The sequence below is a fragment of the Meriones unguiculatus genome, chromosome 11 (assembly GCF_030254825.1).
Source record: "Meriones unguiculatus strain TT.TT164.6M chromosome 11, Bangor_MerUng_6.1, whole genome shotgun sequence".
NCBI classification, from domain to species: domain Eukaryota; kingdom Metazoa; phylum Chordata; class Mammalia; order Rodentia; family Muridae; genus Meriones; species Meriones unguiculatus.
In genome coordinates this window covers 40,639,185-40,663,769 of record NC_083359.1, presented here as the reverse complement: position 1 = coordinate 40,663,769, position 24,585 = coordinate 40,639,185, and the positions used below count along the sequence as shown (strand labels likewise).

General features: G+C 55.0%; 2 protein-coding genes across 9 annotated transcripts in view; both read right to left on the bottom strand.

The window, feature by feature from the left end:
• Positions 1–12,263, bottom strand: part of Tbc1d24 (TBC1 domain family member 24) — a 34,241-nt gene extending 21,978 nt beyond the window's left edge. For 2 of the 7 annotated variants that reach the window (XR_009584504.1, XR_009584505.1), the window contains exons 1-6: positions 11,055–12,222; positions 10,795–10,983; positions 10,573–10,722; positions 10,405–10,455; positions 10,213–10,287; positions 8,521–9,972 (exon numbers count right to left, since the gene is read on the bottom strand). Coding sequence is in view for 2 of the 7 variants with exons in the window: in XM_060364026.1 (XP_060220009.1) it covers positions 10,213–10,287; positions 10,405–10,455; positions 10,573–10,722; positions 10,795–10,983; positions 11,055–11,982 (1,393 nt within the window). In the remaining 5 variants the exon portion in view is untranslated. Of the gene's footprint in view, positions 1–8,520; positions 9,973–10,212; positions 10,288–10,404; positions 10,456–10,572; positions 10,723–10,794; positions 10,984–11,054 lie in introns of those variants that run through there. The other 5 variants (XM_060364026.1, XM_060364027.1, XM_060364028.1 and 2 more) reach the window with 3 other exon arrangements.
• Positions 12,264–19,221: 6,958 nt separating this feature from the next.
• Positions 19,222–23,444, bottom strand: Tedc2 (tubulin epsilon and delta complex 2). 2 transcript variants are annotated; one of them, XM_021644711.2, is made up of 10 exons: positions 23,276–23,442; positions 23,104–23,202; positions 22,846–22,904; positions 22,334–22,736; positions 21,896–21,949; positions 21,475–21,568; positions 21,207–21,318; positions 21,007–21,108; positions 20,313–20,500; positions 19,222–19,999 (listed from the first exon to the last, which is right to left on the bottom strand). In XM_021644711.2, exons 1-10 carry the CDS (start codon positions 23,323–23,325, stop codon positions 19,853–19,855), a joined length of 1,308 nt encoding a protein of 435 aa, XP_021500386.1. In that variant the 5' UTR covers positions 23,326–23,442; the 3' UTR covers positions 19,222–19,852. The 2 variants fall into 2 exon arrangements, with proteins under 2 accessions (XP_021500386.1, XP_060220012.1); XM_060364029.1 differs by lacking the exon at positions 21,007–21,108 and having other exon boundaries at positions 23,276–23,444.
• Between the last annotated feature and the right edge of the window lie 1,141 nt (positions 23,445–24,585).

The window sequence follows — 24,585 nt, the reverse complement described above, 5'->3', positions numbered from 1 at the left end:
AGGTTATTTAGTGGCCGAGTCAGGAGAGATGCCAGCAGGTAGGAAACCTGAAAGAGCATCTGGGATGGCAACTGGGGGGGGGGTATTGGGAGAACTGTGTGTGGGGCTAATCCAAAGGCATAGTTCTGAGACAGGGAGGAGAAGAGGGATAGAAGAACACATCAGACAGCTGGAGGGGACAGGGCAGGCGTGCTGAGCCTAAAAGCAGAGCTGGAACAGGGCACGAACAGCAAAGACAAGAACAGGGGCAACAACTAACAATCAAGTGACAATTACACCCTCTTGATACACCAACTTTCCTCATACCCACCAGAGACGTATCTCCAAGGATGCGCCCATCCTCCAAGAACCTGCTGGACACTCCAGAGATACACACAGCCTCAGGATGTTGTCAAGGATCCTGGGCACTGGATTCCGACCCTCTCCTTACACCTCAGCCCCGGCACAGGACAGCACAGAACAAACCCTGAAAGAAAGGGGCCACTAGCTAGTCCATCCAGTCTTTCCAGAACTCTCTCAAACGCCTCCCAGGTCTCTAGTGCCTAGTTGGGTATAGCAGACACAGAAACAAGACTCTTGATAGTACTGGCAGAAAGTGGATTTGTAGACACATTGATAGTCAAGACACACTTAGAGAGGGTGGTAGAACCCTTCTTGGAGGGGACTCCAATTAAAGGGTAGGGTAAGGAGGCATTCCATGGACAGGACGAGAACACACAGAACAGTAAGAAAAGCCTGCTGTGTTCAGCAGACTCTAAAGCCCTAACTTCCCCTGAGAGTGGGAGGCCCATCACAAAGGCCCTTGTCTACTGAGTGTCTGTTAGGAACAGATGCCGCCAGGACACTGAGATGAGGAAGCACTGGCTTTCATTCTCAAGAGATGTCTTTTGACAAGAAAGTGGATACAGAAGCAGCAGCCATCGGAATCATTGTTAGAAGTCTTGTCCACCTGGGGTGTATTGTATTTAGGGTACAGGCCACCCTAGGCCTTCACATGCAGAATGTCATGGAGGAGAGGCCCCAAGGGGACATATTTCCAGAATATTCCCTTGGAGACCTAGCCTCCAAGGATCGCTCTGTCTAGAGTCACTGGTCTTCTGGCTGCTCAACCCCATCCCTTCTTACTCTCCTCCCCCCAGGACTGTCTTTCTCTTTCTTCTTGTTCCTGAACTAGCCAATGGTACCCCATCACCACCGCACACTCCTCTACTTTCTGCAGGCATCACTCCCCCTCCTTTTACTAGGTTCTCTGAGCACCTGCCTCCAGCCCTTGGCCTTGTTCTCTATGCTGCTATCACTAGAAGGGTAGGGTGAGGGGCTCTGCTTCTGGCTCCCTGATTCCCCCTGCCCCAACCACATCAAAGACCTTTGCATACATTCCCGGGTCACCCGACCCCATTTCACCCAGTGGTCAAATACCTGTAAACAGTATCTGTCTGTGTCTCCTCTCCCCCAGACAGTTTCTGACTATGCAGGCCTGCAAATCACATGCAAACCAGCCAGCTTCAAACTTAAAGAAACCTGTCTGTCCCTGCCTCTTTAGTTTTGGGATTAAAGATGCGTACCCTTATGCCAGGTATAGCCCTCTATCTATCTATCTATCTATCTATCTATCTATGTAATTTATTTATTATGTATACAGTGTTCTATCTACTTATTTATTTATTTATTTATTATACAGTGTTCTGTCTGCATGTATACCTGCACGCCAGAAGAGGGCACCAGATCTCATTATAGATGGTTGTGAGCTACCATGTGGTTGCTGGGACCTGAACTCAGGACCTCTGGAAGGGCAGACAGTGCTCTTAACCTCTGAGCCATCCCTCCAGCCCCTAGCCCTCTTTCTTAAGGCCTTAGCAAACAGAGCATGCCTACCCTGGAGCACCGGTCCCCACCTGCCAGCCCATCAGTTTGCTCCTTTGCAGCTGAGTGTGACACCAGTGACACTAAATCTCAGCTTCCACCTGTCTTGTCCTCTTGTCTCAGCAGCCAGGCAGGAGGAGGCCAGGCTGAAGCACGCTTCTCTACACCTACATCAGAGCTGAAGATGGGGGAGAAATCAAACCATCTGCTCGCCGGACTCGAGCATGCTGGGCTCTGGGTGCTGCCTGGCAGGCCTTCTTGGCTCGCCTCCAGCACCTCTCCTGCTCCCAGGCATTGGCTCATAGCTTCACCACCCCCTTCTCTGAGAAAGGAAGGAGCTGCCTTTCCTCTCTGGCCCAGCCCTTTTCTGCATCCCCACTTAGTGCCATGGACCCAAGTACAGGCCCTTTCCAAGGTTCCAACCTCACTTTCTGAGAGTTTTAGTCCCTGGACCCTCACTGAGGCCCTACTCTAGCCCTGCCTCTTCTTTTAAATTTCTTTAGCGTCAAACAGCTGGCGAGAGCAGGCTGCATCTGACTGCATCACCACCCAGTGGCTATACATATCAGATACCTCAGGCCTTTATCTCTCTAAGGCACTCATAGCTGATGTCATTCCCTGCTGTTCTTTGGATGCCTGCTCACGGCTCCAGTTCTCCCCCAACCCTGGCTCCTCACTGTCACTGCCGTAGATGTCTGGCTTTTTCTTAGCCTGAGCATGTGATCTCTAGTCCCTTCCTGCAGCTGCTTCCTAGGCATCCCTGCACACCTCATGACCTTCATGCTCCATGGTTCCACTGCAGCTCAGCTCAGATCCTGGCACCTTTGCCAGGCTCAGGGCTTGTCTTGTACAACCTCTTACCTGAGATGCTTCCTGTCCACCACCCTTCTAGGCCCTCCCACAGTGACCTCAGGAGCACGGGTCACACAGTGCAAACTGTTGTCCCCATGGTATAATTAGGAGGCATGTCTCTTGTAAAGGGACACAAAGAAGGACACATAGCTGTCTCTTCCTTTCTTTTCTTTTCTTTTTAAAAAATGATTTATTTATTTCATGTAGTTACATGATAGTTGTGAGCTGCCATGTAGGTGCTGGAAATTGAACCCAGATCCTTTGGAAGAGCAGCTGCTGCTCTTAACCACTGAGCCCCCTCACCCCCGCCCACTTCCTTTCTTAGCTCATTCCAATCAAGTCTCCTTCAAGGTCCCTCCAGTGACCTTCCAGGCCAGTGCCTCCTTATCCAAGTCTGTTTCCACCCCCTTCACCACAGCAAGGTATTGTAGTGATCTGCTTATATGCCCCTCTTCTACTAGATTGTAACTCCCATACCCAAATGTCACATTACACCGTGTGCCTGGGAAGAAAGAAACCAGAGAAGCAAACAGGCAGACTTGGGCCCAAGTTAGTTTTGAAGGCTGAGTAACAGTAGAAAGCCTTAAGGAACCTGCCCTTTGCAGTGACCCCAGAAGGCAAGGTATACGCCGCCTCAGCCCTGAAGCAATGCTTAGGAGTTTCTCAAGTGTTAATGTGACTGGCACTCACAGCTGACTCCCTGAGAAGCCGGTCACAAGGAACTTGATAGGGGGCCTTTTGCTGGTGGCACACAATGGCAGGCACGTGCCAGGTACAAAAGGGATGTTACCAGTAATGAGGTGTGAGTCACAGCACCACAGGCCAGCTGGGCTGCTTGCTGGCTGGAAGTTCAAGTGCTGGTCTTCCCAGAGATGTCTAAGAGCACATGTGGGATTCTGAGACCCAAGCCCGCCTAGCCATTCTAGACATCCCTTTCCCACTCACAGGCAGGGAGGGGCTGGACCTGCATGGGGCTCTTTTCTTCCCACAGCAGTTCACGAAAAGACAATCCCCCCCAACCCATCCAAGCACATACAGAATGAGAATCTGAGGGAAAGAATTCAGCCAAAATGTCAGCAGCACTAGAATTTCAACAGACCAGAGTTCTAAGTTAGGTGTCTGAGATAGGTGTGCCTTGCAAGGCTTAGGTACATAGCAGGTTCTCAGCAAACATCTTCAGACCATGTAAGACAGCTGCCTGGGAGTCATGAAGGCTTAATCATTTTAATAAGCATTCAAGACATGCTTCCTGCATGCCAAGGTGCCCAAGTGCTAGACGACAAGGATGTGAGGCACTGCCTTAGCTCTCAGGAAGCCCTGATCAGGAAGACACTGACCAAGCCATTCCAAGGTACAGGCACTGTGACTGGAAAGCTCAGGGTGTGACAGCCTCTGCCCACAAGGAAACAGGGCTCAGAAAAGGCTTTCTGCAGTCTGTGACTGCTTCAGCTGGGTCTTGAAGGGTGAAGAAGCATTCGCCCCAGGCAGTGTAGCACAGAAAGCATGAGCAAAGGACAAAGCCACTAAGCACAGGGCTCCTTCTGAGTGTAGGTACTGTGTGGAATGAGGGCATAGGCCAGTGAGTACCTTTATGGTTCAGATCAAAAGACAGTCTAAGGGTGGAGAGATGACTCAGTTGGTAAAGCTTATTATAGAGGCATGAGGATGTAGTGTTCAATCCCCCAGAATCCACGTAAAAGGCTGGATGTGGCAGTACAGACCTACAATACCAACACTGGGGAGTAGAGACCGGATGGCCAGTGGTGCTCAGGGTGGCTAGTCTAGCTGAACTGGCAAGCCCCAGATCCCCCGAGAGACACTGTCTCAGAAGGTGGAGAGCAACTGAATGAGACATCAAGTGTCAACCTCTGGCCTCCACACACAGGGACTCACATCCACATATATTCACCCACAAATGGGTAAAACAAAAAACACTTATAGCCCAGCTCACAGGCTCCAAGAAGCCCAAAGGCCTAGATTTACTGAGCTGCTGACAAAGGACAGTGTCCTTGTGTGCTGTGCTGGGAGCAAGGCTAGAAGCGGCCAGGAAGACAGAGACTTCCGGTCAGGAGTATGTCCCTTCTAAGAGTCCATAAGCTTCCAACACAGGAGTGCTGAAAGGGGCTCTGCAAGGGAAGGATGAAAGGTAACTAGAGAACAGGAACAGAGCGATTCAAGGCAAGGCTGAGGGGATGAAGGGAAGGGCAGCCTTTGCTGAGACCAGACAATGAATTACACTTAGAACAGTAAACCAGTTTTTATTCATAATAAACTCACCTATCAGTAAACAAACAGCCAGAGTCTCTGACAGTGCATAGAACCCAATTAAAAAAACTGTAACAAGCCGGCAGACGAGCCCCATACCTGTAATCCCAGCAAGCAGGAGGCCGACTCAGAAGGATCACGAGTTTGAGGCCAGCCTCGGCTACAGTGAGAGCCTGTTTCAAAAACTCAAAACCTAGTCTGGAGATAGAGTTCAGTGGTACTTACTTGCCTAGCACTAGACAGAAGGTCCTGGGTTCAATTCCCAGGACCACAAAACAAACAAATAAATGAAAAAATTAGGCACAGCAGACTTTTGGAAACAGTTTGGTGTGCTTTACTATGGAGAGTCTGTCACCTGCAAAGGAAGCCTGCAGAGTCTGGAGAGAACCCTACAGCTTACACAGCCCAAAGACAAGTGCTCTGAGACTGTGGGCCGGGAGAAGCTCAGTTTTCCCTTATCCATGCGGCACCCACAACGTGGAGGACTGGCGTGGACACCGCATGTTCGGCTCCCTCGGTTCCTGCCAGAGCCCTGCCTTTTGCTAAGGCTGACCCCACAGAAGCTGGGGGCCTGGAAGGAAGGCAAGGCAAGCTCCAAGGTGGCTTTTTTTTTTTTTTTAATCTGGAGTTCTAACTGTGAGGATACACTGGGAGGTCCAACCTGTGGTTTGGAGGAAAATGGGGTCTTCTGAGACAAGCAGCACTCAACCTTGAGCTTCCCCAAAGGACACACAGGACAAGCCCCTCGAAGGCAGTGGAGCTGGAGAAGGCTATACCTTTAGCACTCAGCATCTCCCATCCCTTTACTCAACAGACAACCTGGGTCTCTATGACAAGACTCTAAAGCCCATCCCCTCACTCCACTCCAGCCCACAAACCAGCCTTCTTCCTTACTTAGTGTCGTACGGGCACAGCAGCAGGAATCTAAATGTACAGCCCAACTCCACACAGGAACAATCCCCACTCGAGCCCCACGTACACTCTTTGGCTCTTAGACCAGCAGACACTTAACCCATGGTCTGAATGGCACCTCTGCAAACTCAAAGCCTTATTCCTCCCAAGCCTGTCTCCTTCTGTATTCTAGGCATTGTAGCCCTGGGCTTCCTGTCATCCATCATCCTTCTTCCACGCTGGCTCTTGCCACCCTGGCAGCTGCTTATCTTAGTCTTGCCCTCCTGTCTTAGGATTGTCTGGAGGCACCTCAACTGTCCCCACCCTCGGCACAGTAGCCCTTACGGTTCTAGGAAACAGGCATCTGATCAAGTCACTCACGAGCCACACTCTTCCAGAAGCTTCCAAGTCACACTCAACACTGTGTCCACAGCACACACATTCAGCTCCTCCTCATACAAACTCATCTTTCTTTCTTTCTCTTTAGTACCCAGGGTTGAGCCTAGGGCCCTGTGCATGCCAGCTCGGAATTGTACTATAGAGCTGTGTTCCCTAGCCCTTTCTGTTGTTTTGAAACAGAGCCTTGCTCTGTAGACCAAGCTGGCCTAAAACTTGGTCCTCCTGCCTCAGCCTCCCTACCTAAATTATTATTGTATGCCACCACAGCCAGCTCATTTTCCCCTCACCCTCTCCCTTGGATCCTGGGCATTGAATACAGACTCTTGCATACACTGGGTAAGTAAGCACTGTTGAAATATGAATGCAATAACCACATACTCAAAGGATAGTAAAACTCCCCAGATAATGAATTCAGGCTTGTTCTCAGTAAAAGGCCTGAGGGCTTTAAAAAATATTATCTCCATTTACAAGGTGATGGCTACAAACAGCTACCAAAATGGCTGCTTGTGAGGGCTTCTTTCTTCCATTTAGAGTTGTCAAAACAAAAAAGGTATGCTCAAACAGGTAGAACATTGAACAAGGCAAAAGTTAACTGTTCTTTTTTTTTTTTAACAACCCACTTCATTGTCCTGTGTACTTTAAACTAGTAATCATCTACAGGCAAACACTTTAATATGTCTTCTGAGGTTGGTTCAGTTTCTGATAAGGACTGGGAGCAATGCTGTGTGCCCAAGGTCACTGAGACTTGCCGGACAGTCCTGGCAGGTGTGGTTACTCAGGGCTGGTAAGGTACACATGCAGGTGAACTTGCAGTCCCGGAGAGGCGAATTTGACTGTTGTTATGAAAACCCTGCCTAGATTACTAGATTGCTTCTGCAACCCAAAAGGTCACCCACAATCAGATGAAAGCCACTATATTGTTAGTTCACTAGTTGACAGCTATCACTCAGAAAATGCCACCTTTATTCCCTCCAATAACCACTTGAGAGAGTGCCAGCCCACTGAATGCCAAACCATACAAAGAAAAGACTCTAAATACAGCTGTCACTACCCAGTACGTCCGGTGAAGTCTTTATCTGAGTACCGAGGAGATTAGGTGAGGATTAATCCTCAGAATAAAGCACACAATGGGGTCATACCCCTCACTGTGAAAGGTCACTATCAAATATTTGAAGTGTCTTAATCATTTTGTCATCGGGGTTGGTTTTGACAACAACCTAGGCTACACAGAACTGACACCAGCGAGAGCACAAACAGTCTTCTCCACAACAATTCAGTGAACACTGATCGGTGCCTACTGTGTGTGGGGGGTGAGCATAAAAATGAGAACGGAGTCACTGCTGCCAAGTAGATGAAGTGGCAAAACACGCCAAGTTACGGGACAGTTGTATAAATTACCTGGGAGCCACCTGCTGATCTTCCACCAGGACACAGTGAAACGAGGAAAACCATTTTGAGCCTCTACCCACTTTGGGAAGACGGCAACCCAACTGCCACAAAAGCCAACCTATACCTGCATAAGTCCCAGTTGCTTTAGACACTCTTTGGCCCTTGAAGTTGGCCCAGCGAGCCCTAAGAAGGCCAGAGCACAGCTGTTTCCGAACTGAGCCAGGTCTGTCAGGAAGATCCGTGGCCAGACTGCCAGCACCCCTGACAGACTGGCTCTGTCATGTGTAGCCCACCCGAGGTGGTGCATGCCAGCTCTGCCCTCCAGCTATGTTATTCAAAACTCCAGAAGCACAGGGCCAAGCTAAGGCGCAGGTGACAGAGGCAGGTCAGGGACACTAGCCGGACAGAGCTCTCGATCTGGAAAAGTACCTAAGCGTCAGGTGGGCAGCTGTGTCATCTTTGGCAAGAGAAGGGGCCGAGTGGTTGCAGGTCTCCGAGGGCAAAGGTATATGAACATTGCTGCAATTTCGAACGAATACAGAGAGAGGATTTCCTATTCCGCAAAGGACGGAAAGTGCCCCAAGGGAAGGTTGACACAGAAGCAGTTCTTTCCCACGACACAGAGCCCAGAGAGGTCAGCGACGATCGAAGAAGGCCGGGCCTTCCTAAAGGGGTCTGATTCCGGGGCCCGCGTCACGCACGCAGTACTAGACCCCGGAGCCCCCCAACCCGCAGCGACCAAGACACCACGCACCGCCCGGATCCCCTCCCTCAGTATGGTCACGCCGCTCGGTCAGCGCACAGTGACAGCGACACCCCCACACCCCGCGTCCAGCCGCCACGCCCCCGCCGCGCACCCACCTCGGCGCGCCGCACCGCACCGCTCCCTTCAGCTCTTCGCTGGACCGCGCTGGCCCTTCTGCGCACGCGCGTAGGCGGCCCCGCCCCACAAGCACGCGCTTGCGGGCTGCCCACCCCAAGCGCCCCGCGTCTCGGCGCCGGCGGCTCTGAGCATGCGCGTTTGCGCCGGGTGGCGGTCAAGTCGGGAGCATGCGCTAGCCAAACAGCGGTTCCCGCGCTCCGGGGCGGGGGCACGCCGAGAGAGGTGGGGACCCTAGCGCCCGGCGTAAGGCCGAGTCATGGGCATCTGAAACCCCGATGGCTGCCCGTGGGGGCCGCCTCTGGCACGGTCACACGTGGACCTGAACTGTTCTCGACGTCCAGCCTTGAGCGGGTTGAGTGTAGGGCTCCTAGCTAAGGGCAGGACCTGTGCCAAGGTGCCTGGAGGCCGAGTCGCGGCAGAGGGCGACAGCTGGATGGACCCTAGAGATGGAGACAGCGGGTCAATAGAGAGGTGGCCCACGGGCAGAGATGCAGCTGTGGATGGGGACACGGATACGCGACTGGCCGAGGCAGGCCAGAATGGGCATGGCGACGAGATCCGCGGTGTTGGACGGAGGAGCTACAGTACTCTTTGCAGATCCCGGCTGGAGACTGAGAGGTGGCTGTCTGAGCCACAGCACCCGCGGCGGTGGATGGGTGTCTATGGTAGCAGCAGTGGCTTTGGGAAGGACTCTAATGTGTCACAGCATCGGAGAGTGGGTGAATCACAGTGGCCGGTGGGATGTGCTCTAACCCCAGAGGGATCCTCGCAACCCCTGGGAGTGAGGAGGTTCACGGCTTTTAAGAGATGTCAGGGATCAGGATAGACCCCCTTGTCCCGGGCAGCCAGGGTGATGAGATCAGGGTCCCCTGAGGGTGCCGGCTGCCCTAGGGGCCTCCAGGTGGCTCTCAGGGGGCCTTCACACACCTGGGGGCGGGTGTCGCCAAAGAAGTTTCAAGCAGGGATGGGGGGGGTTAGATGGCGATACACGTGACACTTGCAGCAGGCCAGTGCGCCCGAGCGCGCGCCCAGTGCCGAGAGGAGAGCGGCGCCCGCCCAGTCCACGCCCAGCCGGCAGGTTCAGGCGGTCCCGCAGCGCCCCCGCCGCTCTCGCCGCTGCAGCCTCCGCAGGCGCCGAGTCCAGGCGTCCCTCCAAGGCAGCACGAGGCTCCCCCGGGCCGCGCTGAGCCCGGCTCCCCGGCCCGCCGCGCTCCCGGCCGCAGCCCCGGGCCCCCCTCCCAGCAGCAAGTAGCGCCGGCCGGGCAGGAGGCGCGGGCAGCCGCAGGCCGCGTCCAGGGTCGGTACCCACAGCGCGCTGCTCCCGCGCCGAGCCCGCTCCTCGCCGCTGCGGAACACAGCGAGCACTGCGACCGGGAAGCGTGTCCACGCGCCGCGAGCCTCGCCACGCGCGCCCACCGCCACCTGCACCGCTGCGGAGGGTGGGGGAGGCGAGAAAGGGCGATCGGGTTAGACGGGGCGGGGCCGGAAGGGCTGTGTGGAGAAACACGAACGCGCCCACCCTGCTTGGGGAAGACGGGAAGCGGCCCCCCGCTAGAGGGAGGGGCGCTGAAGACACGGCTCGGTCGGTGGGAGAGCCGGGGAGAGGATGAGCTTTGAGGTACAGCCAGGGCTTGGGGGCGGGATGGAAGGCCGGGGGGGGGGCAGCCTACCGTAGTCCTTCCGGCAGAACTTCTTGAGGCTGATTCGGTAGCTGCCACGCGCAGGTCTGCAGTGTGACTCACAGTCTGGGGGGGGGAAGAGCGAGGCTGGCCGGGTCCCCCCCACACCCACGTGCTGGTCTGCCTCAGCTACAGCCCCCTTCTCTCAAGTCACACCAGTCTGGGGCTCCGATGTCCACTCACCCTGTGGCTCCACAGGACTGCTCTCTTCGGTGGGTCCAGGGACAAGGGTCTCTAAGGAAGTGCGGGGGAAGAGTCTATGATGGGGTGGGCTCAGGGGACAGACAGACAACAGTCAGCGGCCGACGTGACGGTGGCTTAGGTGGGGGAGACAGGGCGGGGGTCACTCACTGACACAGGGCGCCACAGGAGACCGGCTCTGCTGGAAGCCCGGCGCGCAGCGGTTACAGGTGAGGCCAGTGACCCCATCCTTGCACGGACACTGGCCTGTGGTCTGGTTACAGGTTTTGCCAGCGGCACCAACCGGGTGGCAGTCACACGCTGAGGGCAGACACGAGCGCAGTTAGGAGTGTGGGGCGGTAGAGCGTGAAGCCGTGCGGGCGGTAGGCTCACCTCTGCAAGCGCGGCGGTCACTCAGGGTGCGGCCTGGGTCGCGGTAGAAGCCCTCCCGGCAGTAGTGGCAGTGGCGGCCGGCAGTGTTGTGCCGGCAGTTGAGGCACACCCCGCCGCTGCGGCGGCCGGACAGTCGGTACAGCTCCATGTTGAAGCGGCATCTTCGGGCATGGCCATTGCAGGAGCAAGCTGCAGGGAGGCATCAGTCAGGGGCAGCCCTGCCTGGTCACAGGTCCCCAGGCCACCCTCCAAGGCCTCACCGAGGCAAGCGTGGGCCTCCTGCCCTGTAGCCCGCTGCCACGGCCTGTCGCAGTAGAAGGGCTTGCAGCGGCTGCAATCGGGGCCTTCCGTGCCGTGCTGGCAGTCACAGGTCAGGCGGCCTTGGGTGTCCAGCAGGCACCGTGAGGCATGCCCGTTGCACTTGCAGCGGCCTCCCACCTGGAGCTCAGCGGCCGAGTAGGAGTAGGGGGCTGTGACCCCACCGTCCCTGGTGTCCCCTTGTGCGGCAGGCCGTGTGAGTACTATGCGAATATCGGTGGCAGTGACCCAGTCTTGCAGCACGGGGCTGTTGTCCAGGTCCAGGCCCTGCGGGCTGCCATCCTGCACACTGAAGGCCAGAAGGCCCCCACCGTCAGGCTGGGCCTGGGGGGCCGGGAAGCACAGGGCCTCTGGCCCTGGACCGGCAGGGCCATCGGCAGGAGCGGGCGGACGGCCGTAGTCCAGGCCACAGCTGGAGGAGAAGAAGCCCAGGGGCACCCAGCTGCGGCCATGGTCCTGCGACTTAAGCAGGGCCGCGGAGGTCGGGGGAGCTGAGCAGAAGCGCAGGCTCACGAAGACCAGCTCAAAAGCCTTCCCCAGGGGCACCGTGAGGGTTATGTTGAAGGGTGCCCGTTGCAGCAAATCGGAGCGCCAGCACAGAGGACTTGCGGTGCCCGGAGCAGAGGTCAGGAGGTCTGCGGAGTGTGCCCGCTGCGGGTCGGAGGAATCGCAGACGCGATTGGCCGGGCTCCCGCACGTGCTGGACGCCAGCACCTCTCGGCCCAGGGCAGCATTCACTAGGCCAGGAACACAGCAGCGGGGCTCACCCGCCTCGTCATAGCAGGGGTCGGCGGTGGCCGGCAGCCCTGGGCCCAGTGCAGCGGAGAGCGTGCCCGCGGTCAGCAACAGCCCCCAGGGCCAGGTGGGCATGGCCGTGGCCGCTGTGGGTCAACCAGCCAGCTTCCGCCCCACGGCTCTGCCCTCGAGGAGAGAGAGCCCAGTCCGAGACTGTGCCTGCCGGGTCTGCAGTGCCAAGATAGCAGAGCCCCTGGGCGGCCCCCGGCACAGGCCCAGAAGTGGGAGCAGCCACCGGCACGCCCGGGGCCGAGCGCGGCAGCAGGGATGTTGGCGAGTCCTCCTGCTAGGCCTGGAGCGTTGACAGGCGTCGCTCCCGCTCCCGGTGCCTCCGCCCGCGGAGGCCCCACCCGCCGCCGGCCGCCAGCACTCACCCACGGAGGGCCAGGAGGAGCAGGTCTCCCGGCCTCCCGGGAAGGGCCCTGGGCGGGCGGGGCCTGGGGCGCCGGAGCTGCCGCCTCCTCCTGGCTGCAGCGAGGGCAAGGGAGCTGTGCCAGAAGAGGGTGGGGGTCTCAGCAGGCGCGAGCCTGGTCCTAGCCAGGGGCGGAGCTGCTCGGGCCGGGAAGGAAGGAGGGGAGGGGGCCTTGTCCCGACAGCCAGAATCAGAAGCAGATTCAGACACAGGCTGGGCCAACGCGGGAGGGGGCTGGGAGGCCCGAGGGCCGGGGGAGGGGCTGGAGAGCCAGGAATGCGCTGACGGGAGGGGGCAGCTCAGCCTCGCAGCCCGTGAGGGACCACCCAGCAGGGTCCTCGGCCCAAAGCCAGGCTTTGGCTGCTCCTGGGGTGGTGCCACGTGCTGGGCCGGGGTCCGGGCCACTCCTCCCAGAGGCCTATCATGCGGCACAACCTCAGGTCTGAAGCTTGAAGTCTTGGACGTTGCCCAGAATGGGGGGGACACAGTCGGGGCTGGCCTACTTGTAGGGTATCCCCAAGGCAGTTGTGTGTTCTGGCGGAAAGAACGCAGGTCTGATTCTAAATGCAGGCTGTTTGGAGTTCTGGCTGTGTGGCCTGAGTTGCTCAGTTTCCTCATCAACCAAAACGCCTATTGTTCGCCATGCTTTGTGGACTTGCTGGGAGGATTTGAGGAGCCAGCATAGCTGTCAGCCTAAGCTAGGAGTCCTACAAGGGAGCACCTGGAGTCTGCTAGTAATGAGGTTCCTCAGTGGGATAGGCCAGATCTCTAAATCTAAAGCATTCCTGGGTCTCGGTGTATAGTTGTATCATATGATGGCCCGCTTGTCCAGAAGGACTTGAAATCTTGAAAAATGGGCAGGGAGTACAGCCTATCGGACAGCCCCTTGCGGTTCAGCGTCTGGTCACCTGTTGAGGGCCCCTATGGAAAGGTAAGGAGTGGGGTTTGACGCAAGAAGAGGGGCTGGCCACAAATCAAGAGTCAGAATCCCTGGACCTGGTGGTCACTGCAACAGTGAAAGAGGCCATATGGGGATGCCTGGTACTCAGAGCTGCCACTATGGACTGAGCATTCCTGACAACAACAAAAGGAGGAAAACAAGCAGTCAGGAAAGGAATAGTGAAGTAAGGACGCTGGAACCCCTGCAGGACAAACCAAGGCTGCAGCAGAGGTGGGCACTTGGAGACACTGGATGACAGGTTGGTGGACACTTGGTTTGGCCTTTGGAACAACTGACTCTCTGACCGTCGGCATTTCCCCAGGCCTGCTGTCCACACACGCTGGAACAGACATCCTAGAGGGGCTGCTGGCCTCTCTCCTCATCTGGACAGCCACAGAGCCTCACCTTTCTCTTTGCTAAAGTGAACCAGAATGTGCCCTTGGAGCAAATAGTCTTGGGCTCTTGGGCTCCTGGTTCTGCTCTTGGGCAGGTCAAGTTCAGAGTCAGCCCTTCCCAACCACCTTCTTGGACCGGTGGTTTTCAACCGTCCTAATGCTGCGGCCCTTTCATATGGTTCCTCAAGTTGTGGTGACCCCCACCATAAAATCACTTTGTTGCTACCTCATAACTGTGATTTTCCTACTGCTCTGCATCTCAGTGTAAACATCCATGTTTTCCCATGGTCTTAGGCGACCCCTGTGGTTGAAAACCACTATTCTAGTTTCCTCTGCCCCTTACCTCATAGGGATGGGAGGAGCCCTGGTGGGGGATGAGAGAAACGGAGCAGAGCGGCTTATACTTGAGAAAAACCTAGCGGGCAGCACAGGCTGTCCTCTGAACGTCAAGCCTCTGGGGAGAGCCCCCAGACTGTCAGCCAGCCATGAGAAGTAGGACTGGGAACAGCCTTTCACCCTAACAGTGACGTGAGCTTTGTCTCCAGTTCAGCTCCCCACGAGCTGTGGCTGCTGGGATCCTCAGAACACATGATGGATTCTGATGCGTGGAAGCTGGTGTCTGGGGCTCAGCCTTGATGAGGTCCTAGGGGATGGGGAGGGGACAGGGGCTCAAATGGCCATTGCATCACCAGCTCTTCAGGGAGGAGGCTGTGAGTTTCATATCTCTTCCCTAGAATTGCCCTCTGCACACACTGTCTGGCCCCGGGGCTATTTGCAGATGGTGTGCTGGGCACTGGGATGGCTTTCTCTAGTCTCTAAGAGAGGCTTATAACTCTCAGTGGACCCGGCCACCTGTCTCAGCCCCTGACTGAGGCCTCTTGGGCCTCCCACCTCACTGCGCTCTACCCCCTCCAGCCGCTTTTCTTTCACAAAGAGGTTCCGCCTCCCTTCCTCACACCTGCAACTGCTCAAGCTCTAAACACTCACCCCAATTGGGTAACAGCAGCTGGCTTTGAGGGGACAGGGGATGATAGAGTGTGACAGTTTCAGGCCGCAGGGAGCTGCTGACCTCTCAAATCACCCCCTGCCCGGCCCGGGACCTACTGTCCCATTCAGACACTTGCCACCACTTGTTCTCGCCTTGTACGAACATTTATTGAGTGCCTATTATGCCTCAGGGGGCCCAGACGTGGTGAGGAGGGCAGGCCCTCTCCGCCTCACCCTGCTCCTTACGCTCGCGGTGCTCCCTACACTCCCCGCGCAGACCTTTCGGGACAACCCCACCACCACCACCACCACCCTCACACACACAGTCCGGCCAGCACGGCCGCAGCAATCGCCCCTCCGTGTTCAAAACGAAAAGCTAAAGAGCACGGGTTGGCGGAGAGAGGGTGTGAGGGGGAAGGGCGGAGAGGGAGGAGGCAGGGTACCGGCTCATAGCCCTCCCCGCTTCACGAGGACTTGGAAATACACAGTTTAGGTGGGGGTTTTCTATGTCCTACCAACACTGAAATGCATCGCTCTTTCTCGCCCAGACCTCGCTGGGAGGCCCCCCCTCAGGGTTCTCCGGCATCCCGCCGCTCCACAAGCCCAGCTTGCCGCCGCCTAGCGCGCCAGCACAGAAAGGTGGCGGTCAGGAGTCCAAGGCCGGCGCCAAAAGCAGCCAGCGACATGGTCTGGGCCAGATCCAGGCAGGGCCCGCACAGCGAGAAGGTGATGCCCATGCCAGCTGCACCAGCCAGCACAGCCAGAGCGCCGAAGGGCAGGATGCAGCGCGCCCAGGAGCCCCCTGCACCGCCGGTGGCCAATAGCAGGGCGTGCAGGGCTCCAGGGGCCTCTGGGAACGCCAGGCCTGGCAGGGTGGGCTCGGATAAGGGCTCTGGCGTTCTCATGTTTCCGACTAGGCCGTGCTCCGGTGCGGGGATGGGGTGTTGATGCTAAGGGTGCCCACCACAGCCTTAGGTCACATCCTGGTCTGCCACGTCAGAGCCAGTTGGTCCCAGACGTGGTGACGACACCAGGTCGCCTGGGTGTTCCACTGCCTCCTCCTGGCTTTGGCAAAGCATGGGGGGGGGGGCAGGCTGGGGGTTACTGTCTAAAGTCCTTCCCCTATCTTCATGGCACCTTCACAAATACCCCTCCTAACTGCACCCAGGCCACCTCTCAGGCTTCGAGCACTTAGAACCATCGGCTGGACACCACCAGGTAGGGGGTCATGTAGTCAAGGACCACTGGGTTCCCAGAGCTTTGCCAGGGACAACGGTGGACAGCGCTCTGCCCTTCTAGGATTTAGGATCAAGCAACGATGAGGGACACTGAGGCAGCAGGAAAAATAATAAGCCAAGTGAGCCAATCGATGGAATAATTCTGGGTAGCCTGTTACAGAAAGGGATCCCGAGGGGGGAAATGACTGGTCAGCAGGGTAAGGGCTCCCTCTAGATCAGGACACGTGGGCATAAGCTCTCCAGGAAGCAGGACTGACTGAAAAACAGCTTGGTTAGTCTAAGGGATGGCTCAAATCAGGGGCATTCTCCTGTGAATGGGTGACGCTGGACAGGCTAGGGTAGCCTCCTCTCTTGGCTCAAAGATTCGTGGGTTCTGTTCCAAGAGATGCTTCTCAGTCCAAGGAAGCTCATCGTGTTTCACGGTCTACTTCAGCCTCCCTCCCTGCAACCCGGACAGTGCCAGTGGGACTGACCTTTATAGAGACTTCTCTTTGTATGGAGGGCCTCCTGCTGGTAACCAGAGCAAGCAGCTTAACCATTACCTGGTGCACTGCCCGCACCTACGGGCTTTACCTGGCTCTCCACAGACCTGGTTTTACCTCCATGCTCACTTCCTGTCAAGCCCCCTGAAGGGGCCTGTGACCCTTGTGATAGAGGCTGTTTTCCCTTTGCAAGGTCCGTGTCTTCTACCCAGGCTTCTGAACTGTCTACACAAGACTCCAGCAGTAGCTACCTTGAAAAAATGCTCAGGTTAAGTGCTCTTAAAAAACACTCAAAATCTCAGCACTTGTGAAGCACAGGCAGGAGGCCCAGGAGTTGGAGACCAGTCTGAGCTACACAGTGAGATCTTGTCTCAACAGGACAAGACAAAAATTTGGGTAACTGGAACTGAAGAGATGGCTTAGGGGTTAAGAACTTGCTTTTGGGGCATGGTGGTACAGGGCTTTAATCCCAATGCTTGGAAGGGAGAGACAGGTGGATCTCCGAGTCTGGATCCAACCTGGTCTATATATTGAGTTCCAAGCCACTGAAGGCTACATAGAAGCAAGCAAACAAAAGAGCACTTGCTAATCTTCTGAGGAGCCCAGTTGAGTTCAGCTCCCAGCATGCACATCTGGCAGCCTTTAACTCTAGCTTCAGAGGATCTGATGTCCTTTTAGAGTCTGTGGAAACCCACACAGTTATCATACATGCAATTAAAAATAAACCTAACTTTCTTTCAACAGTATCCTAATACCAGGCTGACCTTAAACTCACGAGATATACTTGCCTCAGTTTCTGGAGTACTGGGATTAAAGGTGTGGGCCATAACGACTAGCTAAAAATAAAGTCTTAAAAAAAAAATCTAGGGGCTAGAAAGATGGCTCAGCAGTTAAAAGCATTTGGTGCCCTGTAGAGGATCCAGGTTTGGTCCCCAATATCCATGTGGCAGTTCACAACCCACTGTAACTTCAATCCAGGGGATCTGAGGCCTTCTCTGCAGGGATCAGGTATACACAATGTGCACATCCCCGTACAGGCAGCCACATATACATGACATGCATTTAATTATTTTATACATGTGGGTATTTTGCCTTCATGTATGTACATTCATCATCTGTGTGATTCTTGCCAAGACCAAAAGAGGCCATCGGACCCTTTGGAACAGGCAGCTCTGAGCCATAATGTGAGTGCTCTTAACTACTCAACTATCTCTCCAGCATCCAAAATAAAATGTTTATTTGTTTGTTTTTTTGAGACAGTGTTTCTCTGTGTAGCCTTGGCTGTCCTGGACTTTCCTTGTAGGCTTCGCCTGCCTCTGCCTCCCTGAGTACTGGGATTATAGGGGTGTACCACTGCACCTGGCTATAAAACAGTTTTTTAAAACTCTGGGAACAGGCTAAAAGTCCTTAAGAATACTGCATGGGGCTAGTGAGATAGCTCAGATGTTAAGACCACCCGCTGTTCTTCCAAAGGTCCTGAGTTCAACTCCCAGCATTAGTGAGACCTGGTGCCCTCTTCTGGCGAGCAGGTACACATGCAGGCAGAACATTGTATAAATAATAAATCAAACTTTAACACACATATACACACACACTACACATATCCATCCATGATGTAAGCTCAGGACCAGGACTGCAGAGACCACAACCTGACCCCTGCTCTGTCTTGTCCTCCTAGGAGAGTAACAATTCCTTATGCAGAGTTGTGGAACTCTGCTAGTTAAGGTCAAAATCTGACATTTCCAGATAGCCTCTGAGCTTGGTCTATTAACAGTGACTTCCTTTCTCAATGGGATGCCCTCTCTACCTGAACCCTAAAGTCTGTAAGGAGCATCACAAAGCAGTCAGGGAAGATTACAGGCCTGACCCTGCTCAAGCAAGCACCTGGAGATTCCTGGAAATACTCTTCCCTATGCTAAGGAGGTCTTAGTTTTCAGCAAATGACCTTCAATTGAACCTGGAGATTTCCCCCCACCTGTAGGAATAGTACTGTTGTGCTAGGACTGTGCTACTGCATGTAAATGATGTATCCCTGTGAATACTACCATGGAATCAAATTCACCCTTGAAACCCTCCCACTGCCTAAGGTTTATAAATCCCTGATTTCACAGGATAAAGGTACTGCATGACACCATCAGCTTTCCAACATGGCTGCCTGAGATTCACTTTTATTCCGGGGAAGGAAGGGATCCCCTCTTTCCTGGAGATTAGATGCCGAACTCTAGCTGGCATCTTCCCGACCGTCTTGAGCTGTGTTGATCTCCTGACCTTTGTAGAAGCACCTACTGCCTTCCAGCCTCACAGGACCTGCTGGGCTGAGTATCTCCAGGCTTGTGTTTTACAAGCTTGTGCCCAATCCCCACCTCCCAGAGACTCAGACAAAGGGTGTAACACTTTGGTATCATCTGATACTGACAATCTCATTTAAAAGGGCTAACTGTAACACCGAAAAACTCATTTCCACCTCCCCCGGGGAGGCCAGGAGCCTTGCCTAGCACGCCTTGCTCTGAAGTGCTCTAACCTGTTCCTGAGAGAAACGGAACTTCGGATCTCTGAGTCCCTGACCACAGCATCCCAGACTACCGCTGGAAGAACGACACAAGGTGAAGCCTCGGGAATGACAGTGCCACCAGTGGGAGATGCTCGGCAGGACGCAGGGAGACCCCACAGGCTGCTACAAAAGCTGAGCCCAGGTGGCAACGGATGAAGCTGGGGTGGCCATGGGCAGAGACAAGCCTGTTCTGATGTGGCTTATGGTTTTCTGTCTTTATAGTGAACACGGGGAAGAGACTTCAGGGGTGCCAGGGCACACATGATTGTTTTCTCCCCTTCCCTTTTGCAGAAGAGTCACACTTGAAAATTTTTGCTTAATATGTTCTTTCCTTTATTTAACTGACAGGGTTTCAGGCTGGCCTTAAACTTAGGATCCTCTTGCCTTAGCCTCTCCAGTGGGGTTACAGGTATGCACCAAGCCCTTAATTGATGCAATTCTCTTTTTCTCTTGCTGTCTTCATTTACTTACTTACTTAGGTTTTGAGACAGGGTTTCTCTGTGTAGCCCTGGAACCAGGCTGGCTTTGAACTCACAGCCATTCCCCTGCTTGTGCCACAGCCCTCCAGCTAATTGATACAATTCTTAAAAACCACAAAGAAGGAAACAAGAATACAGGAAGCTCCTTGCCAAGCCCTACTATGATACAATTTAAATACATACACTTCCTGAAGCAGTTCTAGTATCATACAAGTGGTCTGCAGGTCCAGAGCGAGAGAAGGCAGAGGTCAAGGAAGACTCCCCTAGGAAGGCAGAAAGCTGAGCCCTGACTAAGGGGAACTGGTGGTGGGTGGGCCTGGCCCCCCAGCTTTCCCAGAGGGTCACAGGTTTCTCTGTGCTCTTAGCTCCCCCCAAACAGGAACATCTCCCTCAACCCCTGTTCACTACACTCCAGCAGAGAAGAGGGGGCTCTCTTAGAGACGCTAGTCTGACCAGACTGTTTAGGCAGCAGGGTCATCTCGAAGGACTGTGAGGAAGTCCTCGCCTCCTTTACAGAGAAGACTGTATGCTGCCCGACACAGCGCCAGCCAAGGCGGTCCTCGTGGATCCTGGGTGTTTATCAGAGGGAGGAGTTCAGTCATCAGAACCTGGGGAACGAGACAGCCAAGGTCTCAGTGAGACCCTATCCAGGTGGCTAGACCAGGCTACCCATGTGGGCAACCCTGGGACAAGCTTCCATCCTCCAAGCTTCCTTCCTGAGAGTCTATACATCCTGGACATGCAATGTGCTTGGAGAATGTGCCAGCGGCTCACACGGAGGCCAGACACTCATCGTCACAGCCCATCCCAGATTATTCTCTCTTGAAACTGACCCTCGGGAGGGCACGTGCCAGCCTCAGTGATGTCACCACCTCCCGGGAACCCAGGTACACACATGCCCACCTCCTGCTCTGAAAGTACCTTTTCCAGGTGGATCTGCTGGTCTAGCATGGCCACCTGAAGCTTCAAGGTTGCCATGGTCTGCAGCTCCTTGGTGCTAGAGTAGATAAGGAGCTCAGGGCACCAGAAAGAGTCCACTTCTCCACAAAGTGATAAAGCCTGAGTGGGCTTCTCCACAAGGCATGGTCTTGGCGGTTGTTCAGTCATAGCTATGAGAATAGACATTTGTAGTCTCACGGGGTGACAGCCAGTAAGTACAGGTCAGTACTTAATTTTCCAGGCACCTCTTCCCTACTCTCAACTGACCCTGGCTTTAAGAGATACAAAGCTGCACTTTTTTTTTTTTTTTTTTTAAAGACAGGGTTTCTCTGTGTAGCCCTAGCTGTCCTGGACTCACTTTGTAGACCAAGCTGGCCTCAAACTCAGATACCTGCCTGCCTCTGCCTCCCTGAGTGCTGGGATTACAAGTGTGCGCCACCATGCCTGGCTCAAAGCTGAGCTTTGAAAACAACCCAGCAGTGTAAGTCAGGTGCCACACACCTTTGACCCCAGCAGAGGTCAAAGGGGCAGAGGCAGGCAGTTCTCTGAGTTGAAGACCAGCATAGTCTACAGAGCAAGTTCCAGGATAGCCGTGGCTACACAGAGAAACCCTGTCTCAAAATGCCTTAACCCTAGTTCAGCCCTCAGCACAGGCAGTGGTAGGCTAGAACCTCACCTGCTTGCAGCACCTGGATGCTGCTGAGGCACTGTCCAACCATGGTCTGCAGTCCTTCCAGGGTGAGCAGGCATCCGTACTCCTGCATCCAGTCAGTGGGGGCTACGCGGGTTGCAGGGGGCAGGCGGGGTCCATGATGGCTCCCTGTCTGTCCCCCTCGCCTTTTCCCCTCCACCCAGGTTCTACTCAGGACCACTGACCTGTTGAAAGTTTCTTCTGCATATGGAGTCTCAGCAGCACACAGGCCTTCCTCAGGCTCTGGACATGCGCCCTCACCTCTGCAGCACTGGGCCTGTGGCTGGAACAACCTGACTGCACACTAGTCAGGGAAACTGTCCCGTAACCAGAACCTCCCCTTCACCAAAAATGAGTTTGGAGAGATACCACTGCCATGACATGGTGGCCCTTTTCCAAACCCGCCAGGGTCAGGGTGAGAAACCCCCAGCTCTCCCAGGTCAGTAAGGATACAGCCACCTGGAGTTTGTGGAGGAACTGAGTTTTGGCAGCTCTGGCGGCATCCATGGAGTCATTGGTGTGTCCAGAGCTGAGCTGGGCCCACAGGCTGGAACAGGCACAAAGGCATGCCGGGAGGAACTGGGTCACTTTAACTAACCAGAGCGCACCTTAAGAGGTAGGGGAAGGGATGGGCAGGGGCACACCTCCAGCGCATGGCTTTGCTAGATGGCAGTAGGGGGTACTAGAAGCCTCAGGGAACCTGGAGGTACTGACCAAGACAAGGGGACAGGACAGCTCTGTACCAGGCACAGAGCAAGCATCTGAGAGGAGACACCTTGTTTGACCCTCACAGCACCTCTGTGAGGTAGGGCCTATTACTGTCATTCCAGATGTTTTCCTGTCTCTTAGCCGCCCCGCCCCCCACAAGCCTTACCGGGAATTCTGGGAAGCTGCCTTCCTGAAGGCCACAGGTAGTTGCAGGAGAGTCCTATGAGAGAGAGGCCCAATGTTCACAGCAGCCTCTTTTCACTCTAAGACTGTTGTTCTTCGTCCTGGGTCAGGACCCATTACGGGTGAACCTTCTCACCTTCTCTTCTTTAACAGTCTAATTCTCAGGCAAGTTTCTTGAAAGGGGCTGCTGGAATAGCATGGGTACTAGCCTAGTCCAGAGAGAAAGCCCTGCAGAGTCCATCTAGAGCCCATGGGCTCATCAGGCTCCAGAAGGACAAGCTGGTTATCATTTCAACCAGCTGTTCTTCCCTGCCTGCTTCTGCACGTGACCCTTACGGGGCGGCCCCCCGGGTTCTCCCACCCAGCTCAATGCCCTGTCAGGATCTGAACAGAGAAGGCAGTGAGGGCCTGGGAAGCTTACCCTTTCTCCTTTAGTGTGAAGGGTTCTGTAGCATGAGGAACAGCCGATGGGGTCATCTGTTGGTTCCTGAGGCCTGGTCCAGATCCGGGAGCTTGGGCTTGTGTTCTCACACGGGTCCTATCTCCCCTTGACGGAAGTCTGCCCTCAGGGTAGTCCTTGGCAGGGACTGTGGTCCACTGTATGCCCTTGGTAGATCTTGTACCTGATGCAAGGCTGCCAGCCTGGCTGGGAGCCTGGGAATGGGCAGAGGCAGTGGCACCAGAAGTGGCTGCATTAGATGTCAGGCTGGGGGTTCCGTCTCTTTGTCCAGCCTTAGACACGCCTTTCCTCACACGTACAGCCTTCTCCAGGGCCTGTGTCAGAAGCTCTAGTTCCTTGAGGTCTTCAGCACTCGGTGTGCATGCTGTGAAAGTCAAGAACCACGCAAGAGTTCCTCCTCACTGCCCCAGCACGGATTCCCCCCATGGCAGTATGCTAGATAAAAGCCAGGGGCAGTACCCGCTGATGCTTACCTGGAGTTGGGTCCTCTTCTTTGGTTTCTGCCTCTGGAGATGGGGACCTGGCTGGTTCCCTGTAAAGACAGGGCAGTTACGGCATGGCCCAAACAGATCCTACCCCAGCCTCAGACTCTGCAAGTTAAGAGGGGGAAACAGCAATGGCAACCAGCCTCTAGAAGTGTGCTGTTGCACTGGGCCTCCCAGACCCTGTGGCTCTGCATAATCCTGATGGTCTAAGGAAGGCCTGGCCAGGAGGTCCCGGGGTCCGCGTACCAGACCTGCAGCAGCCGCCTGGAAACGCGCAGGCTCCGCTCCAACTGCCGCTGCCGTTCAGCGCAGAAGTCCAGAGCGCCCTGCAGCTCCGCCAACAGCCTGAGGACAAGCACCCTGTGAACTCGGAGCCCCGCGCCGTCCGCCCCACTCCCTCCTGTCGCACGAGACCCACCGGCGCGCGCAGTCCGTGGGCAGTAGGTAGCCTGCTTTAGCTCCAAGCATTTTTTGTCGCCGCCACAAACTCTCGCGCCTTCCGGGCAGAAGGACGCCTACTTCCGGCTAGGCTAACCAACCTTTGGCTGTGCGCTCAAGACCTCCGCCTTAGAGCGACTGTACCGCAAGCCCCACCCCACCAAGCAGGCCCCGCCCTAACCCCGCCCCGGGGCGGTGCTGAGGCTCCGTCGGAATCTTGACTACGACGCCAGGGTAGATAAGATTCACTGACTTCCGCTTTGGGTAACCAGATAAAGCTCTTCTGGCAGGGCATCCGTGACCATCTAATGTTTGGTTTTCTGTTTTAACCAGTTTTTGTCTAACCTACTTTGAAAGCAGAGGTAAGCTGTGTTGCTGACTCCAAGGTCACTTAGTAGTCATGCATACGGACGAAAGACGGTGTTAGAACTGGGTCAAGGGACTGACGCATGGAATGAGAGTCAGATGAGGTGCCAGAACAGAGAGCAACGAAGCCCAGGAAGTCTGGAGCATGTGCAACCTAGATTGGGCCTGCCAAGCTGGCGTTATGCCCTGGCAGGTTGTACAAGGGACAGATGAGTGATGGATAACAGGAGGAGGAGAGGCTGAAGGCCAAAGATTGGCCGGAAGGGGTTAGGAACAGCAGCCAGACCACATGCAAACACTGCAGCTAAGGCCCAGCAATGGCCTTTGCCCTCAGAGATTTACCAAATCAGGTCGACTTTTCACTTCATGTTTCACACTTTTTTCTTTTTCAAGACAGCCCTGGCTGTCCAGGAATTCACGTTGTAGGCCAGGCTGGCCTAGAACTAACATAAATCCACTTACTTGTGCCTCCTTAGTGCTGAGATCAAAGGCACGCACAATCCATGTTTCATATTGAAAGCTATTTCTTTACCATTACCCCCTTAGCACTTTTTAATTGTGACAGTCTCACCAGGCCCAACTTAGTTTTTTTAGAACTCTGGGCCCCATGCATGCCAGGCAAGCTCTCTATCAACTGAACAACACCCAGACTCATTTGCACAGTATTCTATGATAAAGCTCTAAGAAGCTTTTAATACATGAAATACTTCATATATACTTCCTCCCATGTCCCCTCTCCAAGTCCACTGATAGGAGAGGTCCTCCTCCCCTTCCCTCTGACCCTAGCCTATCAGGTCTCATCAGGACTGGCTGCAACTGTCTTCCTTTGTGGCCTGGCAAGGCTGCTCCCCCCTCAGCGGGAGGTGATCAAAGAGCCAGCCACTGAGTATCATGTCAGAGACAGCCCCTGCTCCCCTTACTAGG